The sequence below is a fragment of the Poecile atricapillus genome, chromosome 24 (genome assembly GCF_030490865.1).
Source record: "Poecile atricapillus isolate bPoeAtr1 chromosome 24, bPoeAtr1.hap1, whole genome shotgun sequence".
In the NCBI taxonomy this organism is placed as follows: domain Eukaryota; kingdom Metazoa; phylum Chordata; class Aves; order Passeriformes; family Paridae; genus Poecile; species Poecile atricapillus.
Genome location: NC_081272.1, coordinates 6,543,096 through 6,561,851, shown reverse-complemented (window position 1 = coordinate 6,561,851; position 18,756 = coordinate 6,543,096). Strand labels below are relative to the sequence as shown.

The window sequence follows — 18,756 nt, the reverse complement described above, 5'->3', positions numbered from 1 at the left end:
GGGAATTTTACCACCCTGCCGGGTGAGAGCTCTGGGATGAGGCTCCTAGCACAGACCTTTGTGTAATGGGGAAGAGCTGATGTGTCCCCCCACCCCTTGGGGGGAACGGTCACACTCATATTCAATGCTGCCACACCGTTAGTTGACATATTTTATTTTACATATTTTATTGGGTGCATCACTGACCCAAGGACAGAGCAGAAACTGCTCCAAAAGCAGACAGACAAGTGTGCAGTCCCAGCAGCACTCAGAGAACAAGCAGCTTGTCCCTTTGTGGAGAGGAAGGACACTTGGTGAGGGCACCCAGGGTCTTGCTGGCTGCTTCTCCTCATTAGTGTCCTGGCCAGGGAGGAGCAGGGTGGTTTTGGCTGGCGCTGCTGGGACTTTTCTCACAAAGCTGAGCACAAAGACGTCCTCACAGAGCCACTCGGGCTCTCAGTCCCCTGTCCCTGCGCTCAGCTGGACGCCTCCATCTCGGTGACCTCCTCGAGGGGCTGGGTCTGCACCTCCACCTTCTTTGGGGGGATGTAGGAGCCCATCCCGGCGGCGCGTTCAGCTTCCTCCTGCGTGTACGGAGCCTCACGAAGCTGCTTCAGCCTGGGGGGCACAGAGGGGATGAAGCTTCCACCTGTTCTGGGCAGGACTGGCCCAGAACTGCCCCTGCCAGCCCCCTCACCCCGGGAAATTTGGGGGGCTGTTCCCCCCCTCACCTCTTCTTGTGCACCTTGGATCTGAAGTGCTCCTTCATGCTGTTCAGGTCCACGAAGTAGCGCCTGGGGTAGGAAAGGATGGGGGTCAGGGGGACCCCGAGACTGAAGGAAGAGGGTCCCAGCAGAACCCTGCACGGGCCTGCGGTCACCCTGAGAGCAGGACAAGGGCTCAGGGACAAGATACCCCCACAGAGCTCCGAGTTCCCTCCCCAGGAGCCAGGGACCCCCGGGACCGGGGCAATCCCCTCCCAGGGGCCAGGGACCACCGGGACCAGGGCAACCCCCTCCCAGGGGACAGGGACCTCCAGGGACCACCGGGACCAGGGCAACCCCCTCCCAGGGGACCACCGGGACCAGGGCAACCCCCTCCCAGGGGACAGGGACCTCCAGGGACCACCGGGACCAGGGCAACCCCCTCCCAGGGGACCACCGGGACCGAGGCAACCCCCTCCCAGGGGACAGGGACCACCGGGACCGGGGCAACCCCCTCCCAGGGGACAGGGACCACCGGGACCGGGGCATCCCCCTCCCAGGGGACAGGGACCCCCGGGACCAGGGCAAGGCCATCCCGAGGTTGGAGCCCTCCCCCAGGACCCCCCCGGAACCCCCGGGACCCCCGCCCCGCCGCACGCACGCGCAGTGCAGGCAGTAGAACTGGGCACAGCCCGGCAGGTCGGGGTCGACCTCCTGCCGCAGCAGCCGCGCGGCGTTCTCGGGCTTCAGGTCCGCGTGGATCTCGTCCAGGTCGCGCCGGCGCCGCTTCGTCTTCAGCTGCCGGGCGAGCGAGTGCGCCCGGTGCGCTCCGGTGCGGCGCCCGTTCCGCGGCGACATGGCGGCCGCACGCCGCGCCGCGCCGCACTGCGCATGCGCGGGGGCTGCGGGGCCACGCCCACACCGCCACAAGCCCCGCCCACATCCCGCATGGCCACGCCCACACAGTAAAGCCACGCCCAGATCCCGACAGGCCCCGCCCCCCGGCCGTGACCCCGGGACGGTCCCCGCGACCCCCCGAGCCCCCGGTGCCACCGTCCCCGCCTTTCCGCCGTGCTCCCCCCGTGTCCCCGCGCTCCCCGTGCTGCCCCGGTCACCGCTGCGATCAGCCGGGCAGGCTCCGCGCGCCGCGTCCCGCCGCTGATCGTGTTTCGTCCGTGATTAATTATAGATGGGGACACGCGGCGGGGGGAGCGCGGGGCTCCGGCGCCTCCTCTGCACCGTGCCGGGGGTGTCCCAGCCCTGGGGGTCCCAAATGGGCGAGGGGCACCGGGGGGCTGGGGCGGGACGGCTCGGGATGGGTTTTGGGGGTGCCCAGAGGAGCCCCCCCGCGCTGCCCCCGGCTCAGCCCGGGCTCAGATTCCTTTTGTGCGGTGCAAGTGGCCGCTGAAACTTTAATGAAGCCACCGGATCGCCGGCTCGCCCGTCCGGCCCGCCCCGCTGCCCGCGGCTCCGGCCCCGCTGAGCCCCTCGCCATGGCCCAGGGCTTCTGGAGGCTCTACAAAGCCAAAGTGCTGCAGAGCCTGGGGGGGCCGCGGCCGGACGGGGCCCTGCAGGACGAGGTAGGGTGGGGGGACCCCAAAATGAGGTTGCCGACCTCCCTGCCCTCCCCCTGCCCGCACCCCTGCCCTCACCGGGGGCTTCGTTGCAGGGAGACCCCCCCGAGCTGATGGAGACGGCCGAGCCCCCCGCGCTGATGGAGGAGGGAGCCAGCCCCGTGTCCCAGCTGGCCAGGAAGGTGAGGAGGGGGCTGGGGCAGCGGGGCCGGGGGTCACTGGGAGCCGGAGCTCCGCGGTGACCCCCGCTCTGCCTCCCCGCAGGTGCAGGGGGTGGGTGCCCGGGGCTGGCGGACGCTTTCATCCTTCTTCAGCCGCGAGGACGAGCACCAGCTGCTCGGCCCGGAGCCCTGCCCAGACCAGTAAGTTGCAGCTCGCTGGGGAGGGGACCCCCAGAACCCGGATCCAACCCCTGGGAGCTGCCGAGCCCCCAGACCCCCCCAGCCCATCACCCGCATCCCCTGCCCGGGCTGCACTCGGAGGGGGGGCTCGGTGGGTTTGGGGGAGAGGGTCCCTGCAGCGACATTTCCGTCCCCGCTCTCTCCGCAGCCCTCTGGCCACTGAGCCGTCCGAGATGCCCCACACCGAGAAGGCGCCTGGATTTTGGGATCTCTTTGCCACCAAGTGGCAGCAGGCGTCGGGGCCGGACAAGGGGGTGCCCCCCCCGGAGCCGGGTGACAGCCCCGGGGAGCCGCCGGGTGACGACGGCAGCGACCTGCGGGAGCCAGAGGAAGGGGCCTTCCACTGGGGCTTCCTGGCTGGCAAACTGGCCGAAATCCGGAATAAAACCGCCCCCAAGGGCAACTAGAGGAGGATGAACCAGCCGGACTCTCCAAAAGTTATTTGCGGCCCCCCATTGCTGGTGGGCAGCGCCCCGCCCGTGCCCGAGGGCTCTGCTGTGGGTTTGGGGGTCACATCTGCACTAAAGACCCCGAAGGTGCCGCTTTCCCCTGGGCTCTGCCTGCTGCTTTCCTCGCCCTCACGCCCCCAACACGGCCCCAAGGGTGGGGAGGGGGAGCTGCACCCCCAGCCCCGGCGCATCCCCCCACAACCACACGCACTGCCAGGCTAGAAAAAACCTCAAATGGATTTATTGAGGGCAGCTCCGGCCACGGCAGCCCCTGTTCTGGGGAGGAGGGGGCCGTGGGGTGGGCACTGCCCACGGCAGGGGGCTCGGGCTCTGCCCACCCCCCAGCCTGCAGCTGGAGCAGGACGTGGGCGATGGGCAGGGGCTGCAGACCCATCCCACCCTCCTGGGCTGGGGAGAATGGAGAAGATGGGGGACAGCAGGGGGACAGCAGCCTGCCTGCCCCGAGACTATGGAGAGACTCACCCGGGGGTGCCCACACCACGCTCAGCCTGGGGACCTGGTGGTTCTCCCAGCCTGCAGCATCCCCGCGGCACCAGGGATGCCACCAGCCCATCGGCCACATCCAGCGAGGGCGAGGGGCCACGTCCATCCAGCGGGAGCCACGCGGGTGTCCCGGCCAGGCTGTCCCCGCTCACACCGTGGACTCCTTGGCAGCCGCCCAGGCTCTCTGGCAGCCGTAGAGCCACTTGATGACTCGGGCGTTGCGCTCCACCACGGAGACGGCGGAGCCCAGCCGGGAGTCCGGCTCCTCCTCGCCCGGCCCCGCGTCCCCCTCGCTGCCCCCCGAGGCCCGGCCGGGCTCGGACTCGCAGGATCCGGGGGGCCGGGCCGAGGCGCTGTCCCAGCCCGCGGGCCCGAAGCGCTCCCGGCCCAGCAGCTCCACCAGCGCCCGGTCCAGCCCGCAGTAGTTGAAGAAGCGCTCCTGCTCCGACAGCGGCAGCGACACGCGCAGAGCCAGCGGCTCCTTCCCGGGGGTGCCGGGGGGCTGCTCGGCGGCGGGGGACGGGGGATGGCAGGAGATGGGGAAGATGCCGCCGCTGTCACCGCCGCTGCCGCCTCCCGGTGTCCGCGCCTCCTCCTTCTCCGCCGGCGCCCACAGCATGGGGGTCTCGGGGCTCTGGGGGGCTCTGGGTCCCTCGCCCAGCGCCCTGGCGGGGGGCGAGCTGGGGGCTCTGTCTCTGAGGGGTCCCTGGAAGAGGCGCCGCACCAGCCCGGAGCCCTTGGTGTTCTCTTTGTCCCCGGCCAGGCAGTCCCGTTTCTGCCGGTAGATGACGAGCGAGTCGGGTCTCAGCAGGCGGCGGCTGCCGCTGCGGCGGGACACGGGGGACTGCGGGCACGGCAGCTTGCGGGACCCGTCCCGGCTCAGCTCCGAGCCCGGGCACAGCTCGCTGCACTGCTGCCGCCCGAGCCGCCGCCGCCCGTGCGGGGACAACCGGGGCGAGCCCCGCAGCGCCGGCTCCTGCCGCCTGTTGATCACCTGCTGGGACTTGACGTACTTGGCCTTGTCGGCCTCCAGCCGCTCCACGGCGCTGGGTCTCCGGCCCCCGCTGCCCCCCGGGCCCTGCGGGCTCAGCCAGGCCAGCGGGGAGCCGCGCCCGGGGGTCACCAGGCGCAGGTTGCTGGAGGCGCAGACGGCGAGAGCGGGGCTGCCCAAGGGCACCATCGCCCCGGAACGGCGCTGCTGATCTCTCTGTGCCCTTCGGAGTGGCCGGGCAGCTCTGCTGCGGCCGCTGGGGAGGCTCCTGAATTCGCTCGGCTCCTGGATTCAGCCCTGGGAGGAGAGAGGAGAGGCAGGGTGAGCCCCGAGGGTACAGCGGTGAGGAGGAGGATGGAGCTGGAGCAGAGCTGAGGGTCCCCACACGGGCAGCGAGTCCTGCCAGCCCAGGCAGGAACAGCCCCCGGGCAGGAAGGGAGAAGCGCCGAGCATCCGCCGGCTTCACTCGCATCCCAGGAACGGCTTCCAACAGGAAAAAATACCGGAGCCTCCGCCTTGTCTTCCCGAGCGGAGGAACAGCGCTCAGGAGAGCTGGCGAGCTGCCCCACGGCTGGGGGGTCCCCGAGCCGTGCCCCACACAGCCGGGCTGGGCTGGAAGATTCTCCCTTTCTCCGTGTGCGGAGCGCAGGGAACCAGCCCCGGGTGACAGCAGGGACGCGGGGCTGGGCAGAGCAGAGCTCACGGGAGGAAACATCCCGAAAAATCTCTGCCACGGCGCTCCACACGCGGCCCACGGGCTCCACACCGCACCCGCCCCGGAGTGCGGCCGGGGAAACTGAGGCACGCGGTGTGTCTGGCCCTGCGCTCCCGAGGGATGAGCACGAGGTGCCCAGGCTGGGGCTGCCCTCACCCTCCCCAGCCCAGCCCCGCGCCAGGATCTGTGCCAGGACCTGTGCCAGGCAGCTGGGGGATGCTGTCACTCACCTGAGCCCACGCAGGGGTGGGATGCGGGATGGGATGCGGGGATGGGATGCGGGGATGGGATGCGGGATGGGATGCGGGGATGGGATGCGGGGATGGGATGCGGGATGGGATGCGGGGATGCTCCAGTCCCACGCAGCTCCTGCCCCTCCGGCTGCCCCGGCAAACTGAGCCCAGAGCCAGGAGCAGCCTCATATAGAGGATGAGGAAGAGGAAGAGCCACCCATTAACCCCTGCCAGCCCAGCCCCGCCTGCAGGAGCCCACCCTGCCAGCGTGACCCCCCTGCCCGGCATTAACCCCTCATCCCACAGCTCCAGTTCACCTCTGCCAGCTCCCCTTCCCACGGGAGCCCGGCCGGGATTTCGGGATCTGCAGCAGAGAATTTCCCCTCCGAGTCTCTCTGTCCCCGGCACAGGGGGGCTGAGGAACGGGGCGGGGAAATCGCGTCCACAGCAGCAGCTTCTCCTCCTACACCCACCGCAGGGTGCTGGGGGCAGCTCCGGAGCATGAGCCCTCCACGATCCCCCTCCCCAGGATCCTGGCCAGGCAGGAAAGGAGGGAAGGTCCTTCTGGCACCTTCCCCGGTGGCGGTGAAAGGGTCAAAGCCAGCCCCGAGCCGGCCGGTTCCTGCCTCTTCCCCCCGGGAAAGGCTGTAAATCGCAGGAAGCCACAATGGGCTGGAGCTTGCCCAGGGGTTATTTTTATCACTGCCCTCTTCCCTTCCCGAGGACCGAGCGCTCCCTCAGGGACAATCCCGGTCCCCTCCATCCCCAGCTCCATCCCGGGGGGCGGTGAACGTGGCGCTGGAGCCGAGGGGGAAGGACCGGCTGCACTCCCGGAGCCCCGGAGAGGGGCAGAGGAAGCCCCCGGTGCTGCCCAGGGAGCCACCAGCCCCTGCACCCCTCTGGATGGAGAGCTGGGGTCATCCAGACCCAGCTGACCGCAGGGACCGAGGAGGCTCCAGAGGGGACAAACCACGGCATTCGGCCCCAGATCCCGGGGTGAGAGGGGACCTGTCCCTGAGCACTTGTGTCCCCACCCCAGTTCCTTCCTGAGGAGCTGCTGCTCCAGAGCCGGTGCCGGGAATGGGGCCCGGGGCTGTTTCCAGCACCTTCCCGGCCGATGGCAGCCGGGCAGGAAGGGCTTGGGGCCAGGATGAAAATGTGCTGACAAAAATAGGGGCTAAAATGGAAGCTGGGCAGGATGAGAGAGGCCAGACTGGAAAAAAAATCCCAGTGACAGCAAGGGAGGGACAGACCAGCTCTCTAATGAACCTGGAGAGGAGCAGAGCAGACAACACTTGGCCTCTGTGTGCAGGATGTGGCTGCACTGCAACAAATCTGGTGGAAGACAGGGAATAGGATCGGGCCAAGTGATGGAGAAACCCTTGGCAGCTCCGGGATCTGCCCCTGACTTCCCTCATGGATCTTAATTTTAACGCCAGGCAATATGAATCACTGCTCATTAGGAAGTGTTTTATTTTCCAGGCTGTTCTGGTAAAGCCATGAGTAAGAGAAATCACCTTTTCCTGGTTCCTGTGGGATGCTCTTCCCAAAAGCCTGGCCCAGTGGTCGCCCTCCTTGGGGCACCTGCCAGGCACTTGCTGTTGAACTGGAATATTTGGACAGGGCAGATTCCTGCTGGGATATAAGAAGAGTTGATTTGAGGGGCCCTTCCTGGTATCAAATTCCCAGGCAGCTCCTGCTTTTCCTGGTGGTGGGGGTTTTGTCCCTGTGATTTCTAGGAAGGGATTGATCCCATTTTCAGCCTCCTGTGGATGCACCAGGGGGGTTTTTGGAGTCGTTTGGGTGCTCAGAGTGCCTTGGTTTTATTTAAGGTTACTCAGAGCTCTCAGTGCTCTTCTGTGGGGCTGGATGGGAGCACAGAGCTGGACAAACAAAACAACCCCAGCTGAAACTCAGCCACAGCTGGGGCCAGGCATAGAAACTTCCAGAGTGAGAAAAGGCAGAGAAAGTCCCCAAAGCCACGAGTCCCAGATCCTTCTCCCACAGCATTTTCCTCTCCTGATGACGCTGCTCCGACAGCTCCAGGTGAGCAGAAGCCACCGTGTCCCACTGAGTTCTCTCCAGATGAGTTTCCCCTTTTGAAAAATCATTTCAAAAATCACTCAGGTGAGCAGGGAACGCAGCACCTGCTGCCCCAGCGGCTGCTTTAATCCCCACCCCAGCAGCTCCTCTGACCTGAGCTCCATGAAGCGCTGGAGCTCTGCCCAGGGGAGCTGGGGAGGAGCCAGGGCAGAGCTTTCCTTCGGGAGAGGGCAGGGCTGGAAGGCTTGTTAGACGAGTTTAAAAATATCAAGGGTTCAAACGGGCACGAATAAATGTGAAAGCAGCACCTAACCCCAGGCAGGCACCCGCGAGCTGCTGCAAGTCCCAGCTGGAGCAGCCGGGACTGGGAGAGGCTCCCGTGGATGTTCCAAGCCCCAAAAAGGGCTCCAAGCTCACGGCAGTGCTGGGACCACAGGGACAGCCAGGACAGAAGGAGCTGCTGGGCTTGAGGGAAGCAAGGCCAGGCTCAGGATGACCCGAAGCCGCTGCTGCTGTAAAGGATTTTAGGTTGCATCTGGTTCCATCCCAACCCTGAGAGCAAAGGAGCCTCTGACACGAACAAGAACAGCCCAGGCTGGGGCTCCTCCTCCAGCCGTGGTGCCCAACCCATCCTTGGGGCACTCGACACCTCCCTGCTCCTAAAAATGGGGTTTCAGATTCCCCCAAAACCCTTCCAGAGCTCCTGAGCAGCACCTGCAGCAGCTCAGGCTGGTATTCCCACTGTCCTGCTCCAGAACGAGAACACAGCCCAGGTTGGGCTCTCCCAGCCCAGATGGGCTTTAATTATATCCAATATAATATAATTATATCCAATTCCTGCACCAGGGCTGCAGAATTCCCCACCCTCCCTCTGGGCTAAATATATTTGAAGTACAGTATATATATATTATAAATATATATGTATGTGTATATATAGGTTTATTTTTCTTCGTTTTGTGGGGAAGGAATTCAGCTTGTGTCTGTATTTACAATCACCACTCTTAGAACTAATCCAGAAGCGAGACTTACTTCTTTACTCCCTAAAAAAATGAATCTAAATCCAAACTGCACTGACTTAAGCCTGACTTAAGTGCAAGGTTCCTGCCAGGTGGGAATATTCCTGTTCCTGGTGGGAATGGCACCAGAAATCCACAGGGCTGGGCTCAGGTTTCTCGTGGCTGCAAGAAATTCCAAGAGAAACTCATTTGCAGCATTCCCAGCTCCCCGTGTCCAGAGCAGTGCTAATTAAAACATGCAAATGAGGGCTACACTTTCCTGTCATGGATAAATAATGATGTTTCCTCACCTCTGCAGCAGGACGCTGTCCCTGGAGGGCAGCACTGACACTGCACTGACTGAAAGCACTTCCCCATAAAAAGTCCTAAAACTTCATGGAAATTCAAGATTTTATTTCAAAAACAGTCATGAACTTAATAAATTACACAATAATTTTCCTCATTATAAATTCTCCATAAAATATATTTTACAGTTTTTAAAGAAAAACATGGAAAAAAAGGAAAAAAAAAAAAAAATCTTTCCCAAGTGCTGAGAAGTGTTTTGACTTCGTGTCACGCTGGTGAACGACCCCGCAGCTGCTACAACAACTTGATTTGTTTTCTCAAAACAAAGACCTCAGACAACAGAAGAAAAATCAAAGAGAACACAGAGCTCGAGGACTAGCAGTGTCACCCAACAGCGAGGATAAGCACCATGAGAGGGATTTCAGGTACCCCCAACCTATAAAGTGGCAATCAGTGCAAAGAAACACTTTGGGAGTCAAAAAAAAACCCCAAAACTTCCCTGTGCCAGTCCCTCAGTGGAACCCTGCAGGTTCCCAGAGCACCTCGGAGGGGAGCAGCGCTGCTCTGCTTGTGATTTTGGGGTGGGTGAGGGAGGGGAACGCTCACCCCCTCATTTTTAAAAAGCTCCCGAGTTTAATGTGAATTGTAAACCCCTTTTTTTCAAGTTTTCCTCAGCCAGTGACCCTGCTGAGATGTGAGAACTGGGAGGCAGAGTTGGCACCAGCGAAGTGAGTTTGTCTGAGGATCACTCCCTAAAACGATGAAGTGAAAGAAAAGTAACAAGAATTAAAAACTAAGGCCAGCTGGGAGACAGCCACCAGCTCACACAGCACCAGGTAAGAACCACCTGTAAAGCCTCACAAGTTGAGTGGAATCAGAATCCTTTGCTTTTGGAAAAACAAAAATCTTGTTTTGTTTATTTGCACTCAAAGAATTAAACACTGAGTGCCCAGAACTGCTGTCCCAGCACTAAGAGGGAACAGTATTCAAAAAGCAAATTATACAAGGAAATACTTAAAGCCATTTTCAGGCAAGATTTGGGTGGGGGAAATAATTAAATTGAATTTTTTTAAAGAAAACTGGCCTTTCCTGTAGCTTTAAAGGCAATTTCAAGACTCTGCTTTTTTCCCAAAAGGTCAAACTGAATGGAAAAGGTGGGTCCTGCACCCAGAAGAACAAAATGTGCTGCTCCAAAGAGCTGCTGTCAGCCCTGCAGTGTCAGGTGGCCTCAGTGAAACCTCTCCCAGCCTCAATCTGCAGCCAGAGCTGGGGATAAGCAGCTTCCAGCTGCTCCAAACCCCCCTTCCTGCCATCTGTGCTTTTAAATAAACATCACTTCTTTAAAAGGAGGAGAAATTCAAGAAAACCAACCCAGGCTGCCACCTTTGACAGAGCTGTCACTGAGCTTTCTCCCAGCTCTGACAGCAGGTGTGACAGGGCCACCTCTGTCCCCTTGTCCCCTCTGCATTTGGGGCAGTGCCAGGGAGGAAAGGCCCAATGATTATTGGGATTATCAGCTGGATCCAGCCAGGGAAAACTCTGCTGCCACCACATTGTGAAGGATTTCAAGAATATGCTGCTGGATTCCCTCACCTGTGTTTCCATAAAGTGAGGGCACGGAATTCTGCTGGGATAAATCCTCAAGGTGCTATGGGATTATGGACACCAGGGCAGAGAAAAGGCAGATTAACTGATTAAAATAAAGCAAAATCAAATGATCAATTATCCAGGCCCCCTGCCAGCACCTGACTGTACATTTTTAATTTGACTCCCTCAGTGATGAGCTCATTAAGCTCTAAGTGCTAAGATCAGCCACGTTAGCACTTTGAAAGCAGCTGATCCCCTTGCATTGCTTTTTTTTTGTTTGTTTGTTTGTTTACAAAGTCAAGTCTTTGAAATTAGATAACAAAAATAAATAATAAAGTCATTCAGGCCTGGGGAAGAAGGAGCTTTTCTCACTCACCTTCTTCACCCAGATTTCTAGCAGACCCAAATCATCCAGACCCACAGCAAATAATTTAAGTGCCACACACTCCCAGTCACTCATATACATAAATATATACACAGATTACATTACAAAGCCTCAAGATTTGCACTGCCAGCATGCAAATCTTTTTTTCTTCTTTTTTTTTTCCATGAGAGTTCCTAATACTGACATAGGAAACTGGAATGTGTGAGGCACTCCGTGACAGAGTGCTGGAAATCAAGTAGTGTTGGCTCTCTCAACATCCCCCTGCCAGCACACAGCAAGGAACAGCCCCAGGTCTCACTCTGGGATTTCTCACGGTGGCCAGCTCAGCATTCCTCTGGGGAATCTCCAGTTGGGTGAAAAGTCCCCCCTGCAGGTGAGCTCGGGCTCTGCCTGCAGCTGTCACCGAGCCCCTCACGTGTCCCAGCTGCTGTCCTTGAAGGCGATGTTGACCAGTCTGAGCTCCAGCTCGAAGGCGTCCGGCCGGTCCTGCGGGTTGGCCGCCAGCATCTCCTTGATCAGCTGCTTCATGCGAGCGTTCATGGACTTCTTCTTCACGGGGATGAGCAGCTCCATCTTGGGGTTCTCCAGCAGCGCCTCGCCCACGGGCACGATGGCCGTGCCCTGCTTCACGTAACTGCCCAGCAGCTCCTTCTTGGTCTCGGTGTCGATGAAGGTGATCCTCTCCAGCATGGCCCAGATGATGATGCCCAGGGCGAAGATGTCAGCCTTGGCCGTGTAGTGGCCCTCCCACACCTCGGGGGCCATGTAGAAGTCGGTGCCGCAGGCGGTGGACAGGAAACACTTGTTGACGTTGACCGGCTCCTCGGGGTTCTGCCCCGAGGCCGAGCACACCTTGCTGAGCCCAAAATCCGCCACTTTGAGGGTGGGCTCGGGGTCGCTGGCGTCCGCCCTGCCCTGGGAGATGAGGATGTTGTCGGGTTTGAGGTCCCGATGGATGATCTGGTTTTTGTGCAGGAAGGCCAGGGCGCTGCTGAGCTGCAGCATGAAGCTGGTGTTGGTCCTGCGGTTGGGCTTGCGGGACAGCAGGTACTCGTTCATGTCTCCTCCGTCACAGAAATCCATCACAAACCACAGGTAATAAGCACTTTTGGGGTCAAAGGCTATTTCTCCTTTTAATGAGGTTTCTACAAGCTGCAACGAGGAAAAGGAATGTCGTAACTACCTGGTGGGCACGAGAAGGAAAGGATATGATGGAATAATGCAAGGAATCAGGATCTCCATGGAGAGGGGAAATGTGGGTTAGTTACACAGAAGGAATTCTTCCCTGTGGGGCCGATGAGGCCCCAGCACAGGCTGACCCTGGATCCCTGCAAGTGTCCAAGGCCAGGCTGGAGCAGCCTGGGATAGAGGAAGGTGTCCCTGCCCATGAGAATGAGATGAGGTTTAAGGTCCCTCCCAACCCAGACCATTCTAGGAGTGTTTGACCTTCCTCTCAACAATCCAGAGAGCAAGATACTGCAACGGGGGAAAGAAAACATTATGCAAATGTTTTTAAGAGAAGAAAAAAATAAAAAAAAATCACAATATATTTGCCAGCCTCCTTATCTTCACTCGTGTGGAGCATATCAAGCTCAGGCTCCTGCCCAGAAGCAGAGCTCGACCCTGATAACAGAATTTTTAAAGATACCCAGTGGCCATTGCCCTCCCATCTGTCCTAGCTGGACAGTGTCCCACCCTGACAAAGCCTGTCCCACCCACTTTGCCAACAGCTTTTTGGGATAAACAAAGTCTCACAAGTAACTCCATGCAGCTGAGCTTATCCATGAAAAGCCTGGTCTCCATTCCTGACACATTAATGAATTCCAGCAAGTTAACACAGGATCCCTGAACTCAGGAGAACACTGATCTGCAGGCACAGCTGAGCACAGAACACCCTTCCCACCGTCATTATCCACATGGTATTTTCAGGAACACAAGTTGAACAGCCAGTTCTTACAGCTGCTTCACACAGAAAGCAAAGTAAAACCTGCAATCACTTTTACTAATCCTGTTGACACAACTGCATTTGCCTCTTCAGCTCCTCTGAGGTGGCTCTGGAAGGAAAGTCCTGCAATCATTAAACCAATGGATGCTAAATCAAACTGGCTTTCAAAAATTAAGGGGTGTGTTAATATCCAGAGAGGCATTTTGAAATGCTTTCATAAAGTGACCTTTTCAAGAAAAAACCCCAGTAACTTACAACTATCTTCCCAGACCAATTTAAACAGTAAATCTATTTTAGAGCTAAAAAATGCCTTATTTAGGGTTTGAAGGGCGAGATTAAGGTATCTCAGAAGAGCAGGGAGCCTCCTCTGCCAAGAGGGCACCAACAGGAGTCACGGGAGCTGCACTTGCAGATGTTGTGAGAGTACAACACAATCCACCCCTGACATGTGTGACAGTGGCAAAGCACCAGCAGACAAGGCTGAGTCAGGACTCAAACTCTACAGATTTGCTTCAGCTGGCACTGAGAATCTGCCCCAGAGCCCTTCAGGGGTGGGTGACAGCCCCTCCTCATCCTCCTCACACACAGCAGCAGCTCAGCTCTGTAAATTCACCTGGGAGAGGCTGAGCCAAGCAGGGTCTGACTGTCCTCAAAGTGATAAAGTGCTACAAAGTGACCCCTCAGTCAGCTCAGCTCTGCCCTTTGCTCTTCTCCCTGGAGCAGCCAAACAATCCCTGCTGTTTGCCCCTGGCAGGGGCCAGATCCCTGTGCCAGATCCCTGTGCCAGCTGATCCCCAGCATTACCCAGCTCTTCCCCACCTTGCAGCTCCACCCCGGGGCCTCTGAAGCTCCTCCCTGCACATCTGCCCTCCAGCAGAGTGGCGGCAGCTCCACTGAAACCAGGAAGGTAAGCTCTGACTTCTCCCCCATGAGCTGGCCGGTATTATTTTAGCCTAATCCTTCCATGAAAGCACGTCAGGAACAGCTCCCAAGCCAGAGGGAGTCGGCAAAGCCGAGAATCCTGGTTCTCAGGCTCAGACAGGGCTGTTCACCAACAAAGGGTCCAAGCAGACAGCAGGAATGACAATGAAAACTGAAATAATGAGAGCTGACTAGGGATAACACAGCAAACACTGAGCAGGCTGCTGGCTTCTTAAACCAGAAACACAAATTTCTGCCCAGGGGTGATTTATACTTGGGGCTGCTTCTTGACAAGGGAATTAATTAGATTGTCTTTCAATGTCCTTCCAGAGCTACTTATTCTTCAAACATCCACATCTTCAAACTTAAAGGACACTTTCAGAGTGGTATGTATTCCCTTAATTATACCTTTACCACTCTTTGAAGAGATTAATGGTTATTTATTAAAACATAAAACCAGCTCATGATGTGCTACCAATTGATTCTTGTTTCTGAAAGAATTTTAAGTGTTGGCTTCTAAGACACTGATTTCCTCTTCCAAGGACACCCAGGATGGAATTCCTCCAAGCTCTGTCCCAGGACAGGAGCGCTCTTTAATCTGCAGCTGCCAAGAACTCCACAGCCTGCACCTCCCCTGGGCTTCACCTGCAGGGCTTCCTCAAATTATCAAAGCAGATTTGCATTAAATACAAATTCTGGAGTCTTTTAGAGCAGCACAGCTTCAAACCCAAGATCCAGGTGATTGTTCCTTTTTTTTTTTTTTTTTTTTTAATAAAGATCTCTGTTAAAATTCTGGCTGTCAGCAAAGCAAACAATCCCCTGGCCTAACTGAGCACAGCTCAAACCCTGCCCCACCTCCTTCCCCCCAGCTCCACATCGTCACCGATTCCTTCCACCCCGTTCCCTCGGCCTCGTGTACCTGTAAATACAGGGAGGAGCTGGAGCCATGGGACATCTTCTGCACCATGCCATCTTTCTGCAAGATGCACTCCTCCAGGTGAATGACGTTGGGGTGCTGGCTCTTGATACTGCTAAGGGCCCAGAACTCGCGCAGAGCCAGTTCCACGTTCTCGGGAGCGTGGCACCGGATCTTTTTCACGGCCACGCGGGCACAGGTCCTCCTGACGACCGCTTCGTACACCACACCATAACTGCCACGACCAACCTCCCGAATTAGATCGTACTTAGGCTGGCTACTCACCATCTTCAAGAGCAAAGGTTCTGGGGAAGGGGGAAAAACCCACAGAACTAAAACTTAGGCACAGGAACCGGGCTGTATTTTCCCCCCTAGGGGCTGGCGTGGCGGCGCTGGGCCTGCCCGGACCCCGCCGTTAACGGGGGTTCAGTGCTAGAACATTCCAGAAGCGCCTCCATAAACCTGCACCTGTTGCCACGGACCAGGTGAAAGTGAAATTACATCTTTTCCTTAAGATTTCCAACACAGCCCGGCGTGTTCAAGGTGGCAACAATTCAAACCTAGACTGGTATGGTGCCGAGACAGGACTATCGAGAACGCTCCTGCTCCTCTCCCTCAGTGTCTTCCGTGAGCATCTGCAGGAATAACAGGAGGGTGTCATGCTCCCCATCCAGCCTGGAGAGCAGGGGAGGTCCCAGCTGAAGCCCCTGGCTGGGCAGTAACAGGTTTTAATTAACTGCCTTTTTGTGGAGGTGACTGCAGGAGCAAATGTTTCTGTTATAATTACGTTGTTTTACTCGGAGAAGAGAAAGCTTCAATCGCTCTGGGTTTGTTTTTTGAGGTGACTGATTTTTCACCCAGCCTCCTCCGCATGAGGAATCTACAGCTATGAAAGGTTAAAAAGGATAACTGATTGCAGAAGTTTGCACCCAGCATCTAACTTTCACTTTTGCTCAACAGAGCAAGGACAAAAGTTAAGTTATTGCTCTGAAAGTAAAACAAGAGAGACACACACACACACACAAAAAAAAAAAAGGGAAAAAAAAAAAAAGCCACCAAACCCTGCTGCAGATTTATGACCCTCCCTGCACGCTGCCCTACGAGATTACGAACCAAACACCAGCACCACCTTCACACAACCAAACCAAAACGGGACACTGACTAGAGACAGCAATAAATTAAAATAAAAAAAAAATAAAAGCTTGACTAGCCAAGGATCACTGGTCAAACAGAACGAAACGCAAAACCAAAAGTAAATAAATAAATAAAATCACACTGATAGATGAGAACTACAATAGCTTTAAGCCAGCCAGTGATAAAGGAAATTCTCTTTATGTCAGGCAATAAGGACCACATTGAAACGGCCTGTTATTAGTAGGAAGCTTTCAAGTATTTCCACTACTTTAGGCAATTTTTTTTTTAAGGAAAAAAAAAGGAAAAAAAAAAAGAAAAAGAGAGAGAAAAAAGGTATCATCAGTCTCAGGCAATGCTACAGAGATATTTTAACCTTTCAGCAAAGCTGTGCGATGGGCATTTGCAGTAAGGTTTTGAACCCAGATGTGAGGTGTGTGAGAAAGGCATCAGCAGGAGAATCCCTCGGGGCTGGGCCGAGGCTGCACCTGTGGCAGGGCTGCAGCTCCGGCTCAGAGCCTCCACACAGATCCCACGGGCCAACAAGGGCAGGAGCTGCAATTTCCCCAGCGGCCAAACAACTCCGGGGGCAAACACTGCGCTGCGTTCCTCAAACACGGGCACAGCGGGTTCCAAGCGGGCACAAAAGGTGTTCCCGTGTCGGGAGCTGCCACCGCGCCGAGCCCCGGGGGCTGCCCGAGGGCTGCGGGGCCCGGCCGGGCGGACACCGGCCCGGGGCCGCCGCTCGCTCCTACAGCCCGGGCAGCGCCCCCCGCCGCGCTAAGGGCGGTAATTATGGAGTAATAGAAATATAGAAATCATATGGATAATATAAATGCACCCCTCCTGCTCGGGGCCGCCGCAGCGGGCCCCCACCTGCCGTTGTGAAGGGAAGCACCGGCGCACCGCTCGCCTCACAGCGGACGATGCTGGCCCGCTGGGCCCTGCCCGCCACAGCGGGTATTGTGCCCCCCCATTCCAAGCTGCAGCGCAGATCCCGCCCCGCTACAACCTCCCCCGGGGGCCGGGGAGGATGGGGAGCCGCCCCCGGGCCGAGCCGGGCCGGGAGAAGCCGCGTTACCTCAGCGCCGCCGCCGCCGCCGCCCGGCCGCCATCTTAGGGCTGCGCTCCGCCCGCCCGCCTCCCTCAGCCGCGGCCACGCCCACTCCGGGCACGGCGCGCTGTGATTGGTCAGATGAGGCGGGGGGCGGGGCCAGCGCGGGGGGCGTTTAATGCCACTAATTAATTAATTAATTAATCAATTAATCGCCGAAATTTCTGTTTATTAATTAGGAAGGAATTGTTGCCTGTGGGGGTGGGCAGGCCCTGGCACAGGGTGCCCAAGAAACTGTGGCTGCCCCTGGATCCCTGGCAGTGGCTGGACAGGGCTGGGAGCAGCCTGGGACGGTGGAAGGTGTCCCTGCCGTGGCAGGGGTGGCACTGGATGGGATTTAATGTCCTTCCAAAACAATTCTGGCACTCTGTGATTTATTGCTTGGCTTCCAGAAAAAATCAGTACAGCCCCTGAGGCCCTTGGTTGTGCTCTGGCTTTGTACGACAGTGGTACAAGAGCTGTCGCCCCTCTCTGTTCCCCGTTCTGTGCCATGGTTCCCTTTCCTGTGCAGGCTGCGGGGCTGGGAGTGTCCCCATGCCCAGGAGCTGAGCTCCTGTCACAGCCCTGTTGTCTCCTCAACCACTGCAGAGCCACCACAGGGACGTTCTGGGAGAAGCCAGGGCCACCTCCTGCTCAGAGCCCTGTGAAGACCAAGCAGAGGGAGATTCATTTCTGTACTGGGCTCTCCAGGGTTAATTGGGCAGGATCCCGGGGGTGATTAGTGCCCTGGGTCCTGCCTAAGCTGTCCCAAGCCAATTAGGGGCCAACGAGCCCCTTGTGGGTTGGGAAAGCTGCTTAGGGCATTACAACCCCTCCGTTCCTGTGAATCCCCTTAACCGAGTCCAGAAGCAATTAGTTAATCAATGTCACCCAGGGCAGGGCCAGGTCGTGTCCGACCCTCGTGCTGCCCTCCTGGGTGCCCAGCCAGCCCTGTCCTCCTGCCAGCGCCTCGCTGGCAGAGCCCCAAGTGCCGCAACGGGAACGATTTTGCAAGATGTGCCTGGCGGGTCCTGGCACGGTCACTCGCTCCACACGTGAGGCAGGGCGGAAGGAGCCCCAGAACAGCTGTGGGGACAGGAGGGGGTCAGTGCACCCCGACACCGTGTGCTGTACACCTGTGCATCCATTTATCTGTGTACCTGTGCATCCATTTATCCTGTACCTGTGCATCCATTTATCCCTGTACCTGTGCATCCATTTATCCATACACCTGTGCATCCATTTATCCCTGTACCTGTGCATCCATTTATCCATACACCTGTGCATCCATTTATCCTGTACCTGTACATCCATTTATCCTGTACCTGTGCATCCATTTATCTGTGTACCTGTGCATCCATTTATCCTGTACCTGTGCATCCATTTATCCCTGTACCTGTGCATCCATTTATCCATACACCTGTGCATCCATTTATCCCTGTACCTGTGCATCCATTTATCCATACACCTGTGCATCCATTTATCCATCTACCTGTGCATCCATTTATCCATACACCTGTGCATCCATTTATCCTGTACCTGTGCATCCATTTATCCATACACCTGTGCATCCATTTATCCATACACCTGTGCATCCATTTATCCTGTACCTGTGCATCCATTTATCCTGTACCTGTGCATCCATTTATCCATACACCTGTGCATCCATTTATCCATACACCTGTGCATCCATTTATCCTGTACCTGTACATCCATTTATCCATACACCTGTGCATCCATTTATCCTGTACCTGTGCATCCATTTATCCTATACCTGTGCATCCATTTATCCATACACCTGTGCATCCATTTATCTGTGTACCTGTGCATCCTTTTATCCCTGTACCTGTGCATCCATTTATCCTGTACCTGTGCATCCATTTA

At 57.4% G+C, this 18,756-nt stretch overlaps 4 protein-coding genes across 9 annotated transcripts; 1 reads left to right on the top strand and 3 right to left on the bottom strand.

Moving 5' to 3' along the window:
* Positions 1-137: 137 nt before the first annotated feature.
* On the bottom strand, positions 138-1,585 carry ZNF593 (zinc finger protein 593). The gene is made up of 3 exons (XM_058856420.1): positions 1,345-1,585; positions 711-773; positions 138-597 (listed from the first exon to the last, which is right to left on the bottom strand). Exons 1-3 carry the CDS (start codon positions 1,539-1,541, stop codon positions 456-458), a joined length of 402 nt encoding a protein of 133 aa, XP_058712403.1. The 5' UTR covers positions 1,542-1,585; the 3' UTR covers positions 138-455.
* A 156-nt stretch (positions 1,586-1,741) lies between these two features.
* On the top strand, positions 1,742-3,186 carry C24H1orf232 (chromosome 24 C1orf232 homolog). The gene is made up of 4 exons (XM_058856666.1): positions 1,742-2,263; positions 2,353-2,439; positions 2,522-2,619; positions 2,807-3,186. Exons 1-4 carry the CDS (start codon positions 2,099-2,101, stop codon positions 3,063-3,065), a joined length of 609 nt encoding a protein of 202 aa, XP_058712649.1. The 5' UTR covers positions 1,742-2,098; the 3' UTR covers positions 3,066-3,186.
* A 169-nt stretch (positions 3,187-3,355) lies between these two features.
* On the bottom strand, positions 3,356-6,004 carry FAM110D (family with sequence similarity 110 member D). Of its 2 annotated transcripts, none has more exons than XM_058856665.1 (2): positions 5,868-6,004; positions 3,356-4,899 (listed from the first exon to the last, which is right to left on the bottom strand). In XM_058856665.1, the coding sequence occupies exon 2, from the start codon at positions 4,789-4,791 to the stop codon at positions 3,760-3,762; it is 1,032 nt and encodes a 343-aa protein (XP_058712648.1). In that variant the 5' UTR covers positions 4,792-4,899; positions 5,868-6,004; the 3' UTR covers positions 3,356-3,759. The 2 variants fall into 2 exon arrangements, with proteins under 2 accessions (XP_058712648.1, XP_058712647.1); XM_058856664.1 differs by lacking the exon at positions 5,868-6,004 and adding an exon at positions 5,548-5,613.
* A 4,614-nt stretch (positions 6,005-10,618) lies between these two features.
* On the bottom strand, positions 10,619-16,945 carry PDIK1L (PDLIM1 interacting kinase 1 like). Of its 5 annotated transcripts, XM_058856390.1 has the most exons (4): positions 16,861-16,888; positions 15,209-15,283; positions 14,652-14,953; positions 10,619-12,018 (listed from the first exon to the last, which is right to left on the bottom strand). In XM_058856390.1, exons 3-4 carry the CDS (start codon positions 14,934-14,936, stop codon positions 11,278-11,280), a joined length of 1,026 nt encoding a protein of 341 aa, XP_058712373.1. In that variant the 5' UTR covers positions 14,937-14,953; positions 15,209-15,283; positions 16,861-16,888; the 3' UTR covers positions 10,619-11,277. The 5 variants fall into 5 exon arrangements, with proteins under 5 accessions (XP_058712373.1, XP_058712372.1, XP_058712369.1 ...); XM_058856389.1 differs by lacking the exon at positions 15,209-15,283 and having other exon boundaries at positions 16,861-16,945; XM_058856386.1 differs by having other exon boundaries at positions 14,652-16,046; positions 16,861-16,924.
* Positions 16,946-18,756: the final 1,811 nt, after the last annotated feature.

What these genes read in the sequence shown, in the direction of transcription:
- PDIK1L (XM_058856389.1), bottom strand. Translation starts at nt 14,936, where the DNA reads ATGGTGAGTAGCCAGCCTAAGTACGATCTAATTCGGGAGGTTGGTCGT. An exon ending in GCTCCTCCCTGTATTTACAG is followed by an intron (nt 12,019 to 14,651) that starts GTACACGAGGCC and finishes TCCTCGTTGCAG; the next exon opens with CTTGTAGAAACCTCATTAAA.
- ZNF593 (XM_058856420.1), bottom strand. Translation starts at nt 1,541, where the DNA reads ATGTCGCCGCGGAACGGGCGCCGCACCGGAGCGCACCGGGCGCACTCG. An exon ending in TTCTACTGCCTGCACTGCGC is followed by an intron (nt 774 to 1,344) that starts GTGCGTGCGGCG and finishes TTCCTACCCCAG; the next exon opens with GCGCTACTTCGTGGACCTGA. An exon ending in TCCAAGGTGCACAAGAAGAG is followed by an intron (nt 598 to 710) that starts GTGAGGGGGGGA and finishes TGTGCCCCCCAG; the next exon opens with GCTGAAGCAGCTTCGTGAGG.
- C24H1orf232 (XM_058856666.1), top strand. Translation starts at nt 2,099, where the DNA reads ATGAAGCCACCGGATCGCCGGCTCGCCCGTCCGGCCCGCCCCGCTGCC. An exon ending in TGTCCCAGCTGGCCAGGAAG is followed by an intron (nt 2,440 to 2,521) that starts GTGAGGAGGGGG and finishes GCCTCCCCGCAG; the next exon opens with GTGCAGGGGGTGGGTGCCCG. An exon ending in CCGGAGCCCTGCCCAGACCA is followed by an intron (nt 2,620 to 2,806) that starts GTAAGTTGCAGC and finishes CTCTCTCCGCAG; the next exon opens with CCCTCTGGCCACTGAGCCGT.
- FAM110D (XM_058856665.1), bottom strand. Translation starts at nt 4,791, where the DNA reads ATGGTGCCCTTGGGCAGCCCCGCTCTCGCCGTCTGCGCCTCCAGCAAC.